The sequence below is a fragment of the Pseudopodoces humilis genome, chromosome 2 (genome assembly GCF_049639895.1).
Source record: "Pseudopodoces humilis isolate 2021_Gansu_Grassland_sample_001 chromosome 2, ASM4963989v1, whole genome shotgun sequence".
In the NCBI taxonomy this organism is placed as follows: Eukaryota; Metazoa; Chordata; class Aves; order Passeriformes; family Paridae; genus Pseudopodoces; species Pseudopodoces humilis.
Genome location: NC_142201.1, coordinates 27,281,605 through 27,302,080, shown reverse-complemented (window position 1 = coordinate 27,302,080; position 20,476 = coordinate 27,281,605). Strand labels below are relative to the sequence as shown.

The 20,476-nt window shown below is 39.2% G+C and overlaps 1 protein-coding gene and 1 long non-coding RNA gene across 3 annotated transcripts in view; one reads left to right on the top strand and one right to left on the bottom strand.

Annotated features, from left to right (window-relative positions):
* LOC102110002 (pinopsin-like) overlaps positions 1-20,476 on the top strand; it is a 72,334-nt gene that overhangs the window by 47,094 nt on the left and 4,764 nt on the right. Inside the window, exon 3 of the mRNA XM_088051352.1 lies at positions 2,895-3,128. Coding sequence (XP_087907478.1) covers positions 2,895-3,128 — 234 coding nt within the window. The remainder of the gene's footprint in view (positions 1-2,894; positions 3,129-20,476) is intronic.
* Positions 7,784-15,314, bottom strand: LOC148184816 (uncharacterized). Of its 2 annotated transcripts, none has more exons than XR_015771920.1 (5): positions 15,239-15,314; positions 13,426-13,492; positions 12,759-12,943; positions 10,438-10,492; positions 7,784-10,269 (listed from the first exon to the last, which is right to left on the bottom strand). It is a non-coding gene; the product is annotated as an uncharacterized LOC148184816 (long non-coding RNA). The 2 variants fall into 2 exon arrangements; XR_015771921.1 differs by lacking the exon at positions 15,239-15,314 and adding an exon at positions 13,648-13,778.

The window sequence follows — 20,476 nt, the reverse complement described above, 5'->3', positions numbered from 1 at the left end:
AAACAGCTGATTTTGCAGCAAAGAAGGTTTTTCCAGCTGTCCTATATAAGTACAATCTGATCCCAATGGGCCAGTATTTCTTGTGCCATTTTAAAATGTGATTTAGATCTTCTAAGTATTTTAAATGTATGTTATATATACCCTATATGTTCACATTTAGACAGAGATTTACAATAGCTCGCTCAGCTATTCTAGACTATTATTTGAATCTATTTTTCCTCTTCACTTTCTGATGCTCTTCTACCAGCTGGATATCCAGGGAGGCATTGTCCAGTAGTTTTAAAATAACAAATAGAATTATTTTACTGTTAAAATGTCTAGTGCTTTTTCACCTGCTGAAGTGTAATCTTTCTGTAGGTTACATGAGTCTAAGTTATATTTTGCTGGAGGCATTCCAGTACCTATAAAGAGACAATTTTTAAAGCTAACAGCTTCTAAAGGTAGGCTGCAAAACTGCAAAGGCAATGAAACCAAGAGTTTGAGAACAAATATGGTGCATGATTTCAAAACTTCCCTTCCTATAGAAATGCCTTAAAGATGTGAAAGTGGAAGGATACATGACAAAATCACATCCATAGCCACTTTAGAGATATTCCCTTCCTTCATTTATGGCCTGTATTTTGTCTGTGTTGATGGTAAATTCTTGCAAACTCTTCAAGACACATATCTAGACACAGCAAAAAAACCAGATCCTTCTGTGTTTATTGAAGATCTTCAGCTGTGGATGCCATGGCTGGCTGGGGCTTTGCATCCTTGTCTAATATTTAATTTGTAGCATAGCTGCAGCTCACATGGGATCCTGGATCCATCAGTCAGAGAAATTTCCAATTAGTCATGAAAAATTTAGTTCAAATAAGCAATACAGGATTGGACCATTATCTATTATTAATCCTTTTTTCAAGCTAAAGTAATTATAAAATAAACAGGTTTCAATCTTATAAAAACAGTCCCAAGTCTTCTCAGAATAACAATAGACTTTGTTATTGCCTTTTTGTAGAAAATCATTAAAAAGCAGTCAGGAAAAATACTTACTAGTTTCAAGCAGACAAAGTTAGTGTGTTTCATTTACAGGAACATTTCCACTGAAACTCCAGATAGAACCAAGCACTCTTGAAGCCTAGAGTCAAAATGAACTAAAAAGAAACAGTAACCATATTACTTTGCCTTCATGTGTACCTTATACAGTCACTATATATGTGTTTAATTCACAGACACATTATGCAAAGAGACCCACGCTACAAAGAGGTAGAAAAAGCTCTATTTCTTTGGCATGCACAAGGTATGTGTTAGGCAACAGCAAATGAAATTTGTCTGGGATGGTTGGTGACTTCCACCTTTAACTGTGCTCTATTCATTTACCTGCATCAGTTTAAACCTATTGATTTAAAACTCTTTTTTTATTATTTGATTAAGTAAAGTTTGGATGTGTTCCATTACACAGAGCTGCTTTTTTGCTCATTTATGCTTGTAGTTGTACATGGGCTTCCTTCTCCTGGGTGCAATTTACTCTCAAGTGCTGCACTCAAGAGGCAAAAAGACCTTAAAGTGGACATAAATTAGATCTGGCTGAGTACAAGGCTCAATCAATATAGTTTAAACATTTGAATAGTTCCTGAAGTCCTGTTGGCACATTTGAGTTTGGAAAACACACACTGGGGTAAAGCTGAGGAATCAGCTATAACCTCAGGAGACCAGTGTGCTGAGTCTCCATCTAGAGTCAGTGGGGAGAGAATCTCCAAAATCTACCTCCTTGCAAAGTTTGCTTTGGATTTTTAGGGAATGATCTTGTTCCTCAAATGCGCTCAGCTGCCCAAACACTGGAAGAGCATTCTGTAGTTGTCTACAGAAAAATGTATTCACATCAAGGCTCAAAAATAAAAGTTGACTGTTATTTTAGTATTAAAGCTTTATCTTAGAGCTCTAGACTCCCAAAGGGCATGATGCTTCAATCCAGGATAGGCTAAAAGAGAAAAAATTTTGAAGCACAGATTATAAATACTTCCACAGCAGATTTTCCCACACACTAACTACTGGCAAATTCATAGTAACAAGATAGACTCTTGTACCATCACTTTGAAACTGCTCATTTGCACCTGCTTTTCCTCTTTAGCCCATTCTACTCTATTTCCCAAAAGAACCCCATGAACCACAGTGAGTCAGCACTCAGCACACATTTTAAGAGCACAAAAACCTGTTTCTGATCATTATCAGGAGTGAAGCCCTTTTATCAAAATGGTTAAGTACCAGGAAGAAATAGTCTGGAATTAATGAATCTTATCACTTGAAACTTCAAGTGATTCAGCAAGGCTTCTCTGGTGTCCTGCTCCAAGTATGACCATGGCTAACACTATGCCAGGCCAGCTGAGGCTTTATCTACTGTAGAAAAGATGCAAGGACAGAGATAATAAGCACAGTCCTAGTGTTGCTCTGCTTTTTCCACACCCTCAACAGAAAATACTTCTGGTGGTTCAGATGTGCTATATAAAGCTTGTTCATCTCAAGTAAGTTCTGTGTACTGGCATAATTTGAATGAAAACATGGTACATTTACACAAAATTACATACCTTAAAAACAACTGCAGGTGACCTAATATCTGTTAAGGACTAGATGCTTTGTCACCTTTCTACATTTGGTCCAACCTCTTCTGGTACTGGTTTATGCTGGCATGCAGTGTCAGTGCAGTATAATCTGCAGAGCTTCCCCTAATGCCTAATGGAGATGATGGAAGTCTTTTCACTGCATTCAATCACTTTTGGGTTTGCATTTGTTTTGCTGCTGGGACTACACTGTTGGTTGTTAGTGCTGACCCAAGACCAATAGTCCCAGGTTCTTCATGTAGTCAATCCAACAGCTCCGCTTGCTGAATTTTCTCTCTCTTTTAAACCTTTCCCTAGGTTGGAAAAATCCACAAGAATGCTGCCCGCAAAAGAGAATACCACGTCCTGTTCATGGTGATCACTACAGTTATCTGTTATCTGGTCTGCTGGATTCCATATGGGGTTATAGCATTACTGGCTACATTTGGCAAGCCGGGTGTTGTGGCTCCAGTTACAAGCATCATACCTTCCATCCTAGCAAAAAGCAGCACTGTTTGCAATCCCATTATCTACATACTTATGAATAAGCAGGTAAGACATACATTATTTTTAAACTGTATTTTCTTCAGAGTCCATCAGACATTCTTGTCTATTGTGACTACCAGTCTTGTAGATGTATCTTTAAGGACATTGAAAACTTGTCCAAACAATAGTGCTGGACTCCTGAGGTGGAGGTGTTTGCAAACAACAGCAAAATAACAGGAAAAATGTTTGCTTACAGAAATTGCTTGTGCTCTTCTGAGGGCACACTGGGTATTAATTTGCATCCTTCAGAGTTTGTTGCCAAAGGTATTTACAAGAAGAATACTCAAACATTTGGTGAGGTTGAGGAGTGGGAGAGAAAATGGACAAGGAGACAAAGGGATTTCATGACCTTGAAAACAAAATAAAGGAGACCATTTGTAAATACCATTTTCATGATAGATCCCCTTGAAACCAAACATAATTGCAGTTCCTGTTTTGGTGGACATCTACATCCTTCCTGTTAAATTCACAGTTCAGCTACATGCCAAAATAGATAATGAATTTTGTCTCATGAGTACCAAGGCATGCTAAAATGCCTACATCCAGTTCAGGTCCCTCATTCCTGTAAATGCCATTTTCAGTACTCAAAAGTGAGCCTCCTAATGTGTCTGTGTTGACAATTCTGACTCTAAAGTTTGATAATGGCAGATCTGGAAGTTTTAAAAGCGTTTTGTAGTAGGAAATCTGAAAAATATGCATAGTTTATGAAAACTTTTTTTTATTAGATTATGTGTTAGAGGCTATTCTCAGTTTTCATTCTTCATTATGTCCATTACATTATTACAAAGCAAAGAAACACCCTTTATCTTTTCTTGCTCAGTGTATGCTGGAGCCCACCCTTAGTATTTATCAACAGCAGCATTATATTATTACGGAGCTGAGACAAGGGAAGAGTAAAATGTAATGGGCAAATATATCCGAGTTTTGCCACAGCCTGAGATCATTCTTGGCCTGCTTCATCTAACCTAAATTTCTTAAACAATAAAAGAATCTGCTCTTGGAATTTGAGAGAAAAATCTCAAGCAAACTGTGAAACCTCCCTGAAATCAGAAGGAAAACGTTCTGTTGCCTTCCCCAAGACCAGGGCTTCATACCCAAAGTCTAGTTTGAGCTGACATTGAAGCAAATAGAACGTTCCATTTGAAAAGTGTTAATGCTGAAGAAAACCAGTAACTGTTCCCCCTTTCCTTTTACGATTCTTATGAAAATTTCTCAACAGCAGCATCTGTCTTGCTTCTTTATTCTCTGAACACTTTGACTGAGGTCCTTTACTGAGAGATAATCTGATTGTGCTGTGATCACTGGAGGATGTTATATAATATTGATAGCAGGTACATTTTGATATTGTCTTTATACATGGAGATGCAATGAGCCACCCTGAAGGGGAGGAGCTTGGTCAGATTTGGGATAGATACTTTTGGGATAGATTTTTACTAATCAAACCAAATTGATAGCTAACGTGCAGCATTAACCTGTAGCTCTCCTCTGCTGTGCCACTGTGTATTAGCAGTGAAAATGATTGGTTTTAACTGGCATTGAGAAATGTGCTTCACTCAGAAAGGTGGAACCCACCCCTTTGTCTGGTCCTCCTCCTTTCAGAACAGGAACAATAGTAACACCCCCATTCAATTAATCACTGGTGTTCTTGGCACCTCTGTAGTTGATGTCACACTTTCTTGTAAATTTAACACCTCAGGAAAAGAAGTTGTTAATCTTCCTGGCACTCAGCTTTCCTGGTCTTCATGCTTAGCTGAGAATTGTCACAGAAGGCTGGTGCCTCCCAACACAGAAATTATTTGACCTGCATTTTTCACAGTTCTTTGTTTGCAGATGTGAGGTACCACAGTAGGGTATTTACTCCTGCACCTTATAAATACACAGAACATATGGCATAATTTTTAGCTCTCTATATATAAATCTTTTTGCTCTGGGAAATGCCCCGAAGATTGGAAAACAGTGTTGGTTGCCTTCAGCTGTAGTGTTAGCTTCCAGCTGTCATAAATCTGTGCAGAATATTGTGGAACCATCAGCCTCTGAGTCAGCTTTAAAACTCATCCTACAGAGCACATCTTTAAATTAACTCTCAAGCAGTCTCTTAGTCACTTTCATGGTCCTGGAAATCTAGAGAAAGAGTTTTGTCTTTGGCATTGCCTACTGCACTGACCTGAGGTGGTAAATCACTGAGGAAAATAGTGAATTTCTTTCCAGGTGCAGGAACTCCCTCAGATGGGATGGCATGCCATGAGGTGTGCTGCTGTCCTTCTTCCTCTGCTGTCTTCCCGGAGGAGACAGATGCACTGTTTAAGCTGGACTGTTACTGTGCTCACAACATGCCAGCCAGACAACAAGATTCACTGACAAAACTGAAGCACAAAACTTCCTGAGACCAAATGATGCTGGGGTGAAGCTGGAGGAGACAGTAGAGAAGATTCCATTTTCCCTGTTCTCTCTTTATGGAAGGCTCTCTTGGCTCTTGGCAATAAGGCTGTGTGTGGCTGGGACAGCTTCCCCATAGGTCAGGTCCCAAAAAGGCAGCACACAGCTGGGCAAGGTCAGTGTGCTTACACTTTCAGTGCCTCAGTCCTTTATAATGATACAGTTAATGTAGTTGGGCAGATTTTGTTTCATCTTCTCCTACCTCTCTCTCAGTCTTTTATTCCCTTCGTACATCCCTGTCAAGTTCCCACTGTTCAAACTTCCAGCCATGCAGCCACCCCAAATGGATTTTTAATGCCAGCTCCAACTACCTTCCTTTCACCATGGTGGTGCTAACAGGAGCCTGCTCTTTTACATATTGCCATGTAAGCAAGTATTAAGCTTGCTTATCTCCTGTAACCCAGGAGATAAGGAGTTTGCCTGTAGCCATGGGTTTGCTGCTGAGGAGGTGATTGCTGGGAGAATCCTTCTGTTGTGTGTTTTACACAGGAGCCCCAACATGGAACACTGACATAGAAGTCAAAATGCTGATAATGAGTGTTCAGGAAGGTCTGGTTATGGGTGAGATCACAGTGAGATTGAGTGAATCTCCACTTGCTATTTCACATCATTTGAAGATGGCACTCAGAGAAAATATAAATTTCCTGCATTGCTACTGACAGCCAAATTTAAGCCAAGTTTAAACCTGTGTCACTTTTAGATCTAGAGAACCAATTGTCTGAAAACTATCAATCAGATTACAAGTCACAGTCTTTGCTGAAGTAAAATAGCCTTGCTCCCCTGCAGGTCATGAGCTTTATGCCAATTTCTTTCACATTTTTTGTTGCTTGGGTAGTGCACCTAAGTCTCCTTGGAATACTGAAACTCAGGCTAGCACATCTAATTGCATATTACGATTGGAGAAAAAGCCCACCCAAGCCATGTGACCAGTAATGTGCTATTTCTGGTGTCAGAAAGTGCCTCTGAGCAAAATAAGGAGGGAGATTGTGAGGAAAGGGGTGTATCAAATGTGAATATAAGTCCCTGATTAGTGATTTGATTTCTAGTCTCTGTCTTCTTGTATTAAAGTCATTGCACTTTAAAAAAAAAAAAAAAAAGGTGACCCTGTAATTTTTCCCAAGAATCTTGAGAAGTGATGCTTTAAAGAATGTACACACTTACTTGAAAGTACTTACTGTGACCTTTCCAAATTTATCATGTAATGGAGCATGATGGGTAAGGGAGAAATTAAGGAGAAAGAATGATAAAACCAAGCCAAGTACAAAGACATTTTTTTTTTTTTTTTCCTGAAGAGATTTGAATAGTACTGATAATGCTGTACTTAGTGTTCCTGAATGGGACTTGAGTGGTCCTGAGTGGGACCTGGGCCTAACATTACACATCAGACACCTCCCAGGTGCCTCTGCTGTGGCTCTGACAGTCCCAGGAAGTTATGCCATCTCCTCTTACCTAATGAGCGGCTTGTTGCTCAGGCCAGCCCCCTCTTCCAGGGCCTTCATGGAAATTCCCAGCTGCCAGATGAATAACAAAGAATCTTGCTGTCCATAATAATAGTCTATTTGTTCTCTGTATATGCAGTTTTCTAGAAACCCTTTTCAGTCCTTCTTGATCTTAACTTTTGCACTGAACAGGAAGAAATGCATATGAGCTTTGGGAAAGGGAGATACACATGATTGTGATTAAAAAAATAAATAACCTTAGCATTCCTCCACTGGCTGTTATAACAGCTCTATTTTCAGTCATGTTTCATGGGGTATTTTGCAGTTCTTAGTATTTCCAACAAAAGGTAATGGTTCATTTTTAAAGCTGGAGGAATACGTGCATAAGTTAACAGTATATTTTATAAGTTGCTCGTTTTCCCATTTGGAAAGCTAAGACATTTTAGCTGTGTGAGAACACAAAACTACAGATCCAGAAAGACAGCATGCAATTCAGGGACAATTGCGCCAAACCTATTTTTTTACATAAATTGGGACACATCTGTTAAGTCCTGAAAAGAGTCCTTGTTTTCTTAGTTCAAACCTTTGAGAGGTTTGTGGACTTACCATAAGATTTATTATCTTGTTTTAATTTTCCATTAAAATTCACATAGATTTCAATACTCATGATCTGTTTTCCTTTTTCCTCTCTTCACTGGTAGCTAAGCTGTCTTTGAGTAATTAATAGTCCAAATAGAATGGCACACCCGAGCTCTTCAGTTGAAAACAGGTCAAGTCAAAATGATCTCTTACTGCAGAATACTTTATTGTAGTACAGCTCAGAAATATTTTGACATGATTTCTCTGCCAACATGTAGTGTTATGACTTTTCAAAGCAGAGGGCAAAGAGAAGAAAGGTCTCAAGGGCACCTTTGCTGCTGTCATAAAGTATAATTGCATTTCACACAGTAAGTTCAAAATTACTTTAGGAACTTCTCTTGCAGCTCATGACAAAAAGATCAGTTCAGATAAATAACTTGGGCTTTTAATTAGGGTCCCAAGCAACCCCAGCCAGACTTCATGCTGTCCCAGGTTATATCCTTTGATACATCTTGTCTATGTTGACATGTTCTGCCTGTCCTGGACTGGCTTCAGCATCACAGAAGGCTTTGGAACTTTCTTCTCTTAGACCCAGAGCAAAACTAGGCAGCAGGAAGCTGTACCACCTCTCATGCAAGCAAAATACTGAATAAAGTTGAAAACAAATGCAGATGAATGAAGAGAAATAAAGGATAAGCACATGCTTTAAACTATATAATGATTTTCAATTTATGGCTAGGGAATGCATTCATGGAAATGAAATCCAGTTAAAAGAACCTTATTCTGGAAGACACAGAGAGTGCAGGGCAGCAATATCTCTTTAAATCTTATTTTAAACAACATCTAATATGTTAATGTCTCTTCCTGTATTGCTCTTTTCACAGCGACAGAGAAACATGAGGCTTTACAGAAGTGGGAAGAGACCTCCACATTAGACAAGGGAAATAAATGGGTCAGAAACCAAGGGGAAAATGCAATGAGCAGGGTTTGTAGCAAAGACAACAGAATCCTTCTGTAGTACATATCCACCCTGCAAAAGAAAATAGGCACTTCTGAAAGGAGAAGAGAGGCAACTCCAAAGAGAGTGAAGCTGACGTGTTGAATGTGAAGTGACTAGTACAGCAAAAAGAGAGAAGGAGCGTCCAATATTGTTTGGCATCCTTATTAAGGACATAGGAGGCTTGCATGCACCCTCAGATGACACCAAACCAAGTGGTACCCCTCATGTGCTTGAGGGAAGAGATGCCATCCATAGGGACCTTTACAGGCTTGAGGAGTGAGCTTGAGCAAATGCTACAAAGTTCAACAAGGTCAAGTGCAAGGTCCTGCACCTAGGTCAGGGCAACCACCAGTATCCATACAAAATGAGGAATAAATGAGAGCAGCCCTGTGGAGAAGGACTTGGCAGTACTGGTGAGTGAAAAGCTGGACATGACCTGTGACAATGTGAGCTTGCAGCCCAGAAAGCAAGTTGTATCTTGGGCTGCATCCAAAGGAGCGCAGCCAGCAGGGCCCCTCTACCCTGCTCTGCTGCGGCTCCACCTTTCCTACTGCATCCAGCTCTGGGCTCCCAGCACAGGAAAGACATGAGCCTGTCTTAAGCCCCCTAGGCATGATGCAGGTAAGCATTTTGTTATATTTGGACCAACCAAATTTCAAAACAAAAGTATGATCCATGATGCAAATATACTTTGCATATAGCAAAGTATAGATGTATCTCAGTTTAAGAGGTCATGTCCACTCTAGTGCATCTTCATTGCGATTAGCTTAGAGAAGAGGGAACATTGCCTCAACTGCATCCTGAAAACCTTGTAGGCCATGCTGGTCAATAGAAGGGGTCAGAGTTACACTTATCCTAGTGGAGACAGGGAAATAAATCAGCATAAACTGCAATGATTGAATAACAGGAGATTTACATTGCTGCCCGTTTGAGGGCTAGCAAGGAAATAGCTTTAGGGGAAGACTTGACCTCTAGAATCATTGTCACTACCCAAAAGGCAATAAAACAAACTGTTTGAGGATTCAGATAAATTGTAGGGTTACACATCTCAAATTTTTCCAGTACAGAGAAAACAGCTTCAGTCAAATAGTTTTGCCTATCATGATCAGCCTACAGTTGTGCTGGCAGTTTCAGAACTTCATTTACAATCAGCTGTTTTTCATACATGTCCACCTGTAACATTAAACCTGCAGGATAGATTGACAGGTAAATGGAAATTTCCAGTATTCAGAGCTTGCTGTAGACCAAGAAATGTGGTATGTTCACAGATAAGAAAAGGTGTTGGGATTTTTGTAAGCAAGGTCCCTTAGTAGCCTTGTTGCTCTTGCTAGCAGACATCATAGGAAGCTCAACCAAAGTGGTGTTTCTTTGCTGGCTTAACTTCTGTCCTCAAGGGAGAGTCTGGGTGGACAAGAGCTCAATCCATCCTAAGAGAAATACAGGGGGAAAAGGGACTAGCAATTGTGCTGTTTCTCACTTTCCATTACTTCAGTGTGGTCTTGAAGTTGGTTGAAAGCACTTGGCAGTTGAGTTTTTGTTTTGTGAACTGATTTCCAAGTTTGATGTGGACAGTTCAAGTCCTACAAAGGCATATGTGATCCATGGGTAGTCTAAACTTGAGGTACTCTTCAAAATGGCATTGCCAAGCCACACTGAAAGGATGCCACAGGATCTTCTGCTGCAGTGGTCTAAACTGCAATGGCAGGCCAGGGATCAGACTCAGTTTTAGCCCACACCTTGGTTAAGGTCAAGCATTTATTTAACTTCATAATTCTCCATTTTAATTCTGATGTTTTTGTTTTTCTGTAATATGTCCAAGTTTTATAAGTAGGACTCCAGTTAAGCGTTTGGTACTACTTACCATTTCAAAGCCGAATGCAAGCATAGGTCAGCTGAAGAAAAGAGAATACAACATTCTGTAATGCAATGCAATACAGCATATTAGATAAACAAAGAATTTATGAGGACAATCAAATCCAACAGATGAAAAAGTATTGAAAAATAAATGTAACCCTGGCAGTGACAGAGCCTCTAATTTTCCTCTCCTGTTCAATAACTGAGTAATCTTTTGTCATATGGTTGTGGCATAATACTAAAATTTTATTCAGAGCAGGACATTTTTTCTACATATTGTGTCAGTTGAGATTACTTCTCAGAGTTTTACTGTGTACCAGGCATATCTTTGCAGTCATGTATCTTACTACAAATTGAAGCAACAATTGTTTCAGATTAGATGGATGGAGAAAAAACAAAGTAAGTTTTCCTAGACAGAGAATCTTTTTCAGCATTTATGTAACTTCCACTAAATGAGTATTTTTAATTGAGTTATTCCTTGGTATCCTATTAAAGCATATGATCATCATCATCTTAGTCTTACAGCAGGAGAAATTTGAGGATTAAAAGTTAGATTAGTGCTCAAACCCTCATGGACTTGCTTGGCAATTCTAATTCAAATCTGCAGAACTCTATTTTATGATTTTATCCTGATGTCCTTCTTCCTCCAGGGCAAAAGATCTGCTGTACTCAAGGAAATAATCATTGCCACAGTATGGAAAATACAATACAAAACTGTTCTGGGCCTGTAATACATTAGAATAATCCTCTTTTCATTATAAACTGCATCATTTAATGCAATTCAGAAATCTGACTGTGTCCAAATGAAAATAAATTTGAGGTTTATTGCCTTTTGAAGTAGAAGCTATTACAGAGCTTTGTTCCCCTGATATTTAGTATAATAACTGCTCTCAAACTAGATTTATTTGCAGCCAGTTTATAAACCTTTATTCCTCAAAAAGCCCTTCTTCTTTGTTCCTCATACTGGGACACCATAAGCAAATTGCTTTCTATCTCCACATTGCTAGTGTGAACTAGTTTAATTCTTTTCATATTCTCATTGTCAAAACAAATATTCAAGCTATAATTTTGTTACTCATGCCTGGGACTGGGTATTTAATTTGGGAAACTTTCTAGGCATTCACTGGATGTTAGCAGAGAACCAGCACCTCAATGCAGTAGGAGTTATTTCTTGTTTCTGTCTTTTCTACGGTATCTAACTCTCTTGATTATTATTATCTTCAGAATCTGAACTGAAAACAAGAACATTGGCTCTACAGTGACTTCTTAAATCCCTTTATCTAAATTAGAACCAGATTTTTAGAAATGGGTGTATTGAAATATACACCGGGGGTCCACTACATAAGGAACAACTATTGTATGCTGAGTACTTTATGGATGACCTTGCTTTAGATGTAAAGTTCAAACCCTTCAGGGAAAACACTTACTCAAGACCTTACAGCTCAAACAAACCTTTACAGAACTTCTGTGTTTGCTGGCTTTAGGCCAATAGGAATTCACTACAAGATGGGTTCAAAGGTTTACCAAAAACTTATATGACTTGTCTTCCTTTCCACCTTCACCACTCTTCACCTCTCTCACAGTGAGCACCAACTTCAAAATCAAGAAATTTCTATGTGAGTTAGAAAACAAAAACCAGGCCCTTTTGTCACTGTTAGTCTATTTCCCAGTAAAGTTTTTCTTAGTGAGAAATGTGGCTTCTTCAATATTAGAGAAGCTGTTAATTTTGCCAATTTTATTTTCAGCAGGGAAAAAAAAAAAAGGACATTTCAGCCCAGATCTCCATGCTTAAGCTTCTACACCTTGGTTCTTGCCAGAGGTATCTTCGATAAAAAATACTGTCATTCACCCAACAGCTCAAGCTCTCTTACCAGACTGCATCCCTCTTGTGCAGGAACAGCAGTGGCTCAGTGAGGGGGAGGAAATGCAGTGAAATGTAGCCCAGCCCACTCATCGAATTTATAGGGGAACAGTAAGAATGAAGTTGAACTATAGATCTACATAAAGACATGTAACTGCATATTTTGACAGATTGGGCTTTTTTCTGGAATTTTTTGATAATTTGTTTTGTTGTTGTTCAATACGAGAAAGAAATTATAGAAGAAATAAAAATTCCGTCAGAACAGAAATTCTGATTTCTCAGCCCAATGGGTTCTGTTATGGCATGACTCATATAAAACTAAGTGACTGCTACTAAAACACAGTCACAAATCAACCCCCTCTTGGTAATTTCTAATTCTAGCTCGGGTAAAATCTAAACCTAATTGCCTGCAAACCAAGATAAAAGCAAGAGCCAGGGAATACTTACTCCTCATCCTTTATACCCACCACTTGCTATTCTGCAGCTCTCATTTCTTGAAAAAGTAACAAGTGCTGGCAGCCCATCAGTAGAATGCGTATCAGGGAATGAAAATGTTCTTCCCATCTCAGAGAACTTCCTGTATCTCATTCATTGCACTTGATGGAAGTACAATTTTGGGAAACAGAAGCAACAGGGCAGGTGGTCAGGAAACCTGGGGGAGGAGGAGGCTTGTAAGAACCTATGTTTTACCCAGAGGTAGAATTAATTAGTGCCAAGGAAGAAGAATCAGTAGATAAAATGCCCAAGAACTGCTGAAGTTTGTGTGTGTGTGACTTAGCAGAATGCAAGAGTGACCAACCCTCAAGGAAAAAGACCCTGAGAAATTCAGAAAGGAAGATAGCCATTGGTATTTTACTATAAAAATAGCCTCATGGAAAGAACACTTTGGATTTCCTTGTGCAATGTTCTGGGTCTCAGCCTTAATGAAACTCTGTAAGGAACATCTGGAAGATCTGCTTTCCACAAATGTGTTACATACACAGCCAAAGTAGGCAATTCATAACCTGGCCCCCCCCCCCCCCCCGAAAAACCCCACCCAATCACAAACAAAACCTCCCCAACACAATAAGATCATATTTCTATAAATATTTAATAATGTGCTATATTCATAGCAAGATTGGGGCAGGAATATACCCATCACAGTGAGCTAGAGTCTTTATTTTAATCCATTTGGGTTGATCTAGAGTCCATGGCCGAAGAACTGAAAATATAAGAAAAAACTGGGTCAGCAGAACAGCATATTGACTGTAACTAAATAAACACATCGATTTTTCAAGTGTCAAAATAATTCTCGTTGTTATGCTTTGAACTTCCAGCAAAATGCGAGACATTTTAAAATTATCTGGAGTCACTCACCCCATATTATGGTGGTAATAGAACCTTCATTTCTCCTCATGAAGTAGAATGTTATTGTAGGCACTGGTAAATTTGCTGCTGCCTCTGTTAGTCAGGATCCATCAACCACACCACAAAACCCCAAACTATTCTAATTTATGAAATAGGAATAGGAAGCAGAAAGAGAGTTCATTTTGTTGCCATTCACTGAAGTTTCTCAGATTGCTTTAGGAAACTCTTAAGTTTCCTTTAGGTAGGAGGAATTAACTTCACATGCTACTTGTATTGTATACTATATGGAGTTTAGTAGCTCTGTTTAAGGCCAGGAAAGAGCATTTATGAGATAAATATGACAACTGGTCTGTTCTTCCTGCAGTGATATACCTATTAAAAGCAACCATGTGCTGTCTTAAACCAGTGTGCATTGAAGAAGACACAGTAGCATTGTTAATATTTGCTTTCATGTGCATAATCAATCCCTTTGAAGTTCAGCAGCCGTACACTGAAGAATGGGAAAAGGTTCTCCCTGTTTCCTCTGAAAAAATAACTATCCCCACTTTATGATCCCTTCAGCTTTGATGTCTCACTTCGCTAACTTTATATGAGAGCACATGTTTCATGGGGACTTATCTAAAAGGAGTATTTGAAATAATTATCTGAATAGCATGTTATAACCTTGAAAATAAGGCAATATTTCTCAGACATGGTATATGCTCTGTTGTTTCTTGCCTTCCTTGCTCTTCTACCATGGGATAATTTTGTTAATGTTATTTTGGTAACAGCTTATGCTCTTATTTCTCGTATCTCTCCTTGGGATGATGCTTCAACTGCTCATTAAAATCCTCAATGTCCTGACAGCTACACTCAGCCCCATGCATTTGTAAAGTCTAAGTTAGGTCCATCAGAGAGCTTTCATTTTATAGACAAAAGCAAGCACTGAAATAACTGAAAAACAGCCCAACACTTCCAAAGAGGAATATTGCTAGGGAAGAAAAGTAATGTTGCTTGTTCCAGTTGGAAGCATCAACTAAGACTCCTATCCTTTTTACTGAAAAAAAAGGCTCAGAAACAGGTCCAGAACCAAACCTTCCCCGCTTTTCCTTTCTGTTCATCTGTCTTCTTCATGCTCAGGATACAGTACTTTACATAAACATCCTGGCTCGTGTCCTCATGGGCAGTAAGGCTGGGCCTAGAGGTAGACCTCTGTCACTTTTAGCTTGCCCAAGGCACATGTTGGATGTTTCTTGTCTTAATTTGCCAAAAATTTTTCATGCTGTCCCTGTCTTAGTCCAAAGCACAGATACTTTAGACGGAGAATCCTGCTTCATTTACAAAACATCAGACAACTCACAAGTCATGAACTCAAACTTTCTTCAGGCACGTTCACATTATGTTTCCTACAACTGCTATCACTAAACAATGCTTAAAAGATAAAACAAAGCCTTCTAGATTTATACAAACCAAAACAATCCAGAATTGCCCAAACCTTTTCCATTAGCAACACTCCCACCCCCCTGCCCCGAGGGCCCCACCTGCACAAGAGACATACTTGCTGCACATGGTAGCGGTAAAAAAATAAAATATAGTGTGGGATGCAGGCAGTACAACCTACCCATGAGTGCTCCAGGACTGAGGGTGGAAAACAACTGCTGTTTAGAAAGTGGGGCAGTAAAATATTTTAATCAGGCAGCTCAGTTGCAGTCAGACAATTGTCTGTGAGCAAGGTAATTAACAGCAGCTGATACAGCCCAGAGTCAGTACTGGCAGACAACTACTTGATTTCCCCTCTGGCTGCTTCCATAAAATCAAGGCACCTGTGATGCCTAATGCCTGCACTCCAAAACACTCCAGGTTTCTGGAGTCCTCTCACAAGCCTATAAGGAATTGTTGCTACAGTAATTATCCCCCACCTGTCAGCATCTTGGAACCAAGAGGAAACTTGATTTTTATTTGTCTATGTGCAGAAACAGGTCACCAGAGGAAACCGATTGTCTTATTTTAGTTATCATACAGATGAGTATAAGCACAGGGAAGAGGTTGTTCAGAGTGTAGCAGTGTAACCCTGTTAGTCTTTTCTTAGTTAAATTTGTGGGATTCATTTGTTTACAAAGAAGCTGAACTCCAGCAGAAGTCTGTTCTTAACTCTACTATAGGTCTTCATTTTAAGATCACATCCCAGCACACTAAACCTGACAGCAGCAATATGAGCACCAACAGATGAGTTGCGTTTCTTTCCAAATGTGCAGAAAAACATAAGAAAACAAAATGCCAAACCCAAGTAAGTTACTGTTAGGAAAAAGCAACAGTCCTGCCCATCTGTTATAGTACATCTTCTAGCTGTTTCCTTCTGTTTTCTTGGTGTCTTTCACAATTCCTTGTCTTTCCTTTCTTTCACTGGACCTTGTTCCTTACTTTTATAATTTCTAAGAGTTCAGCAATCATTCCAGCAATGATTCCCCTCTGATCTGTCACAACCTACTTGTGCTGCCAGTCTTTTGGCAGCTATTCTGCCTCCAGTTTAAAAAAAAAAAAAACAAACACTATATTACTGCATTATAGTTACTTCTCAGTCAGCTTAATATAACCAGTTAATATTTTCATCAAACTAAATAAGCATTTACTTAGCTTATTTTAGGAAAAAGAAATTACAGGGCATGTGCCTCTTACTTGCCTTGGTTATCAGGGCATGAAGCCTTGGGGTCAGACTATACTTCCGTAACAGTACAGCCATTTCTTTGAAGTGCATCCTCTGGAGTAACTTACTGTGTATCACAGAATAGTTTGGGTTGGAAGGTCACTTTTAAAACTCATCTAGTCCTACCCCCCTGCAATCATCAGGACCTTCTTCAACTCAGCCAGGTTGTTCGAAGTCCCATTCAATCTCACCTTGAGTATTTCCAGGGATGAGACACCTACCACCTCTCTGGACAACCTGTTCCAGTGTTCCACCATGCTCATCATAAAAAATTTCTTTCTTATATCTAGTCAAAATCGACACTATTTTAGATTAAAACTATTACTCCTTGTCCTATTGCTAGGCCCTACTATAAAGCGGGTCTCATCTCTCTTGTAAGTTCTCTTTAAATACTAAAAGGTCACAATAAGGTCTCCCTAGAGCCTTCTCCAGGCTGAAAAACTCTGTCTCAGCCTTTCCTCGTAAGAGGTGCTCAAACCCTCTGACCGCTTTGTGGGCCTCATCTGGATTTCCTCCAACAAGTCCATGTCCTTTCTATGCTGGAGGTCCCAGATCTGGATGCAGTACTCTAGCTGGGGTCTCACCAGAGCAGAGGAGAGGGGAGAATCACTCCAACAAGATCATGCTGCAGTCAAGACAGCAAGTTGAATTAAAAATCCTGAGATATGTCTTCCAGCCAAATCACAACAGGCAAGCTAATAATGCAGATAAACAGACCAAAATGCCTGTAGGAAGTTTCACCTGTCAAAAGAACTATGCCCCTAAGTGAAACACAGCTGGCTTCTATGAGTAAAACAATAAAAGGTACCTCCAACAAATGCATGTTGTTGAAGAAAGGGCAGTGAAATTTTGGGAATAAACCTGAAAATGAGTTGCTTCCAAGGCTCCCTGAGATACTATCAGAAAGGTAATGTCACACCTCCTCTAGCTGTCCCTGCTGAAGAATAGTGTGTAACAACTACACGCAATATAGTTCATGGATTTACACCTCCTACTGAGGTACAGATTCAATGCAGTGAGACAAGAATGTTCTCTCTGATGTCACAGAGTGAAGTTGACTGAGCATTTAACAGATGGAACACAGTGATCATATTTCTTGTCGGTTTTTTAAATAAAAAAAAACAAAGTTCCTGGATTAAAAAAGTATCAATTAGTTGTTTCACTCATAGGTGTCAGCATTCAGTTTATCCTCTAGAGTATCTCACTGATGTGAGTTTTTTGAGGTGTTACTTGCATACCATGACAGTAACTAGCCTGCCAGGAGGTGGTGCAATACACAGGATGAGCTGTGTGATTACTGTCTGCCAGGAGTGCACATGATGGCAATCTAACTTTTATCATTCCACTAATGAGTAACCAACTTTCTTGTTGGCATAGACTCGAGTCCCTGGGATGAAAATACTGATTAGCACCTCCACTGGCCCAACTCAGACCCCTGTGTAGTTGAAGAACTACCAAAAAGCAGCAGTATGCCTCACATTTAATAGATGGAAGCAGGCTTGTTGTGGTTGAATTACACAGTACTTCATCACAGACTGAAGGGCAAGTTACATCTTCCCTTTGGTAAGCTGTTTTCCATTTTAATTAATAATTTATTTAAAAGCCTGCTCTTCTCCCTTAAACACAACACGGGATTCCTTGAACAGGTAGCACAGCCATTTAGCTGAAGTCTATCAGCATTTCACGTACATCACTAAGTCATCAGAGCACAACCTCCACAGAGGGTTTGACAATCACAAGAAATTTACTGCTCAGAAATTTACTGAGCAGTTTGGTGAATACATTCTTCCAGGGAATCCCAGCACATCTGCTCGGGTACACATGTTCACTTTAGAATAAAACTGGCTTTACAGTATTTGCCTCCTTTCTGTAGTTTACAGTGATACCTCCTTGTCAGATTAGCTGTCCATTTCCATTTGAGATTTCACTGAAATTGTGGGCAGGACTGACAGGCACCTTCCCTCTTTTGTTTCACTGCAGTTCAGTGTCATTCATTTAAGTCAATATGAAAAGACAAGCACTCCTAAACAAATGAAAACAAATGTTTTATTTACAGGAAAAAATCTGTACACTGTGTATACATAAAAATATACAAAATCATAATAGAAAATATAAAAAGTGTTAAAATGTATACAAACACTGCTTAAAAATGTGACTCCTGTAAAATCTTAAGGTTTGTTATTAGAGTACACATTCATTTAAAAAAATCATCATACAAAATAATTCTCAAAGCTATTAAAAAAGTACACAGTCTATATTCGAATAGTTTAATGACTACATATTTTAAGAGTGATGAGATGATATGAAAAAAAGTAAGGCTTTTACACACAACTCTTATTTCAAGAACAAAATTCTGAATCTGATTGCTAAGCCAGAGAGAAGACATCGGCACTGTCAAAATTCATTAAGTGATTCACGTACCCCTGACATGGGCTACTTTAAATTTCAAACAGTTAAATCAGGTATCCTCCTTGTGTGTGAGAAGATAGATGCTGGGAAAGATTCAAATCATTTTAACAGCAGGCTTCTGAATTACCTACTTCAAAGCAGGATTTCATTTAAATATGCATCAACTTCAGAAAGCATGAAGGGAAAAATAGTAACCATTTATTGTTGCAGTCAATGCATTTAATACTCCTTTCACAGTACATCTGTGTCACTGTCCAAATGGCATTTTTCATCCTTAGAAACTTCTGAAGAAAAAATAAATTAAAAACCCTGCTAGGGATTTCTCCACATGTGTTTTGAACTCCTGTTTAATTCAATCAGTCTCTAAAATGACTGTGCTCAGTCTGTGCAATGAGTGAGTGTAGACACTTGTCTTCATTTTTTAAAAAAAACAACTCTTTTGGTTTTTCTGACTTTGGCAAGAGATCTACAACAAGTTCAGAATTCGGATGTCTTCACCAAAGAAGGTGTCCTGACCAAAGACAAGCAATGCTTAAATTAAATTTATACAGAGAGAGTGTACATTAGAGTGTTTTTATCACCCCTCTCTCTCTCTCTCCCAAAGTACATCATGGTAACTTCACTGAATTTACCAGAGTTTCTACAGCACAAAACTGCACAACAAGGTAAAAAAAGATGTAGTAGTTTAATCCAAGGACTGAGCTATGAGTTTATGCTGAGGTAACCTTTAGAACTATAGCGGAATGGAACAAAATAATGGTTTTTTTCTAGTAAAAATATTTTGGCTCAAATTAAGGCAAAATATTTCACAATTTCTTCTTGATTAAACAAAAGAATACCTTGATTTAACCATCCAAAACTGAATGCATAAAATGATAGAGCACCTCAAGTCAGAAAAGTTACAGAATTCACAGTGGGGAAAGAAGAGCATAATTAAATTCAGCATAAACTCAGCGCATTTCCTTAAGCTGCTGCTGTGTTTCTGGTTTGTTTCAGTTAACTTTAACTGTTGTCCACAGCACCAGGGCACAGAAATTTGGCTCAATAGTGTTTGAAGGCAACTTGTTCCTACTTGTCAGCAAAACTCCATAAATTTAAAGCCTACAAGTGCAACGGGAGCTTAGGGGCCCAACAGCAGAGGTAATTGCTTGGCTGATGATGCATCTCGAGATGCACCAGGTTTGTGCATACCTCTCTTGTCTAGGTGCTGTCCCTCTCTGTTAGTGTGTGACAGCCACATGGGAGAGCTACAATGCCATGCCTGGATCTTTTCCCCAAAAAGTCCCATGATCTTTGTGAAAAAATAGACTTCCTTTCACATTGCTGCATTTAACGTGCATCTAGAACTGGCACTCTCACCCCTTATTTTTAGAAGAGCCGTGTTCAGTGTTATTACACGTTGACTGTTTTAAATTTATTGAATGTGGTTCTTTGCAAACATTTCTCTGCTCTCACAAGGGATGGGGCAATGCCCATTAATCCAAAAGCACTTGGAGGGCTCTTATAAAAGCCAGCAATGCTAATGCCACAGAGAGGAAGAAGTGGTAAGAGGAGAACCTCTGCAGGTCCTTTATGTTTCCCCTTTATTTCTGTCCCTTCCCCCCTTGATGCAAGTGAAGGGAGCCCTCAATTAACAGATCAAACACACTTGCACTTGCCAAAAGCTGGAGGAGGACAAGACAAGGTAAGAGAGAAAATGTTCTTTAAGCAATGACAATGTGTTTGAGCAGGCAGACCAGTAAAACA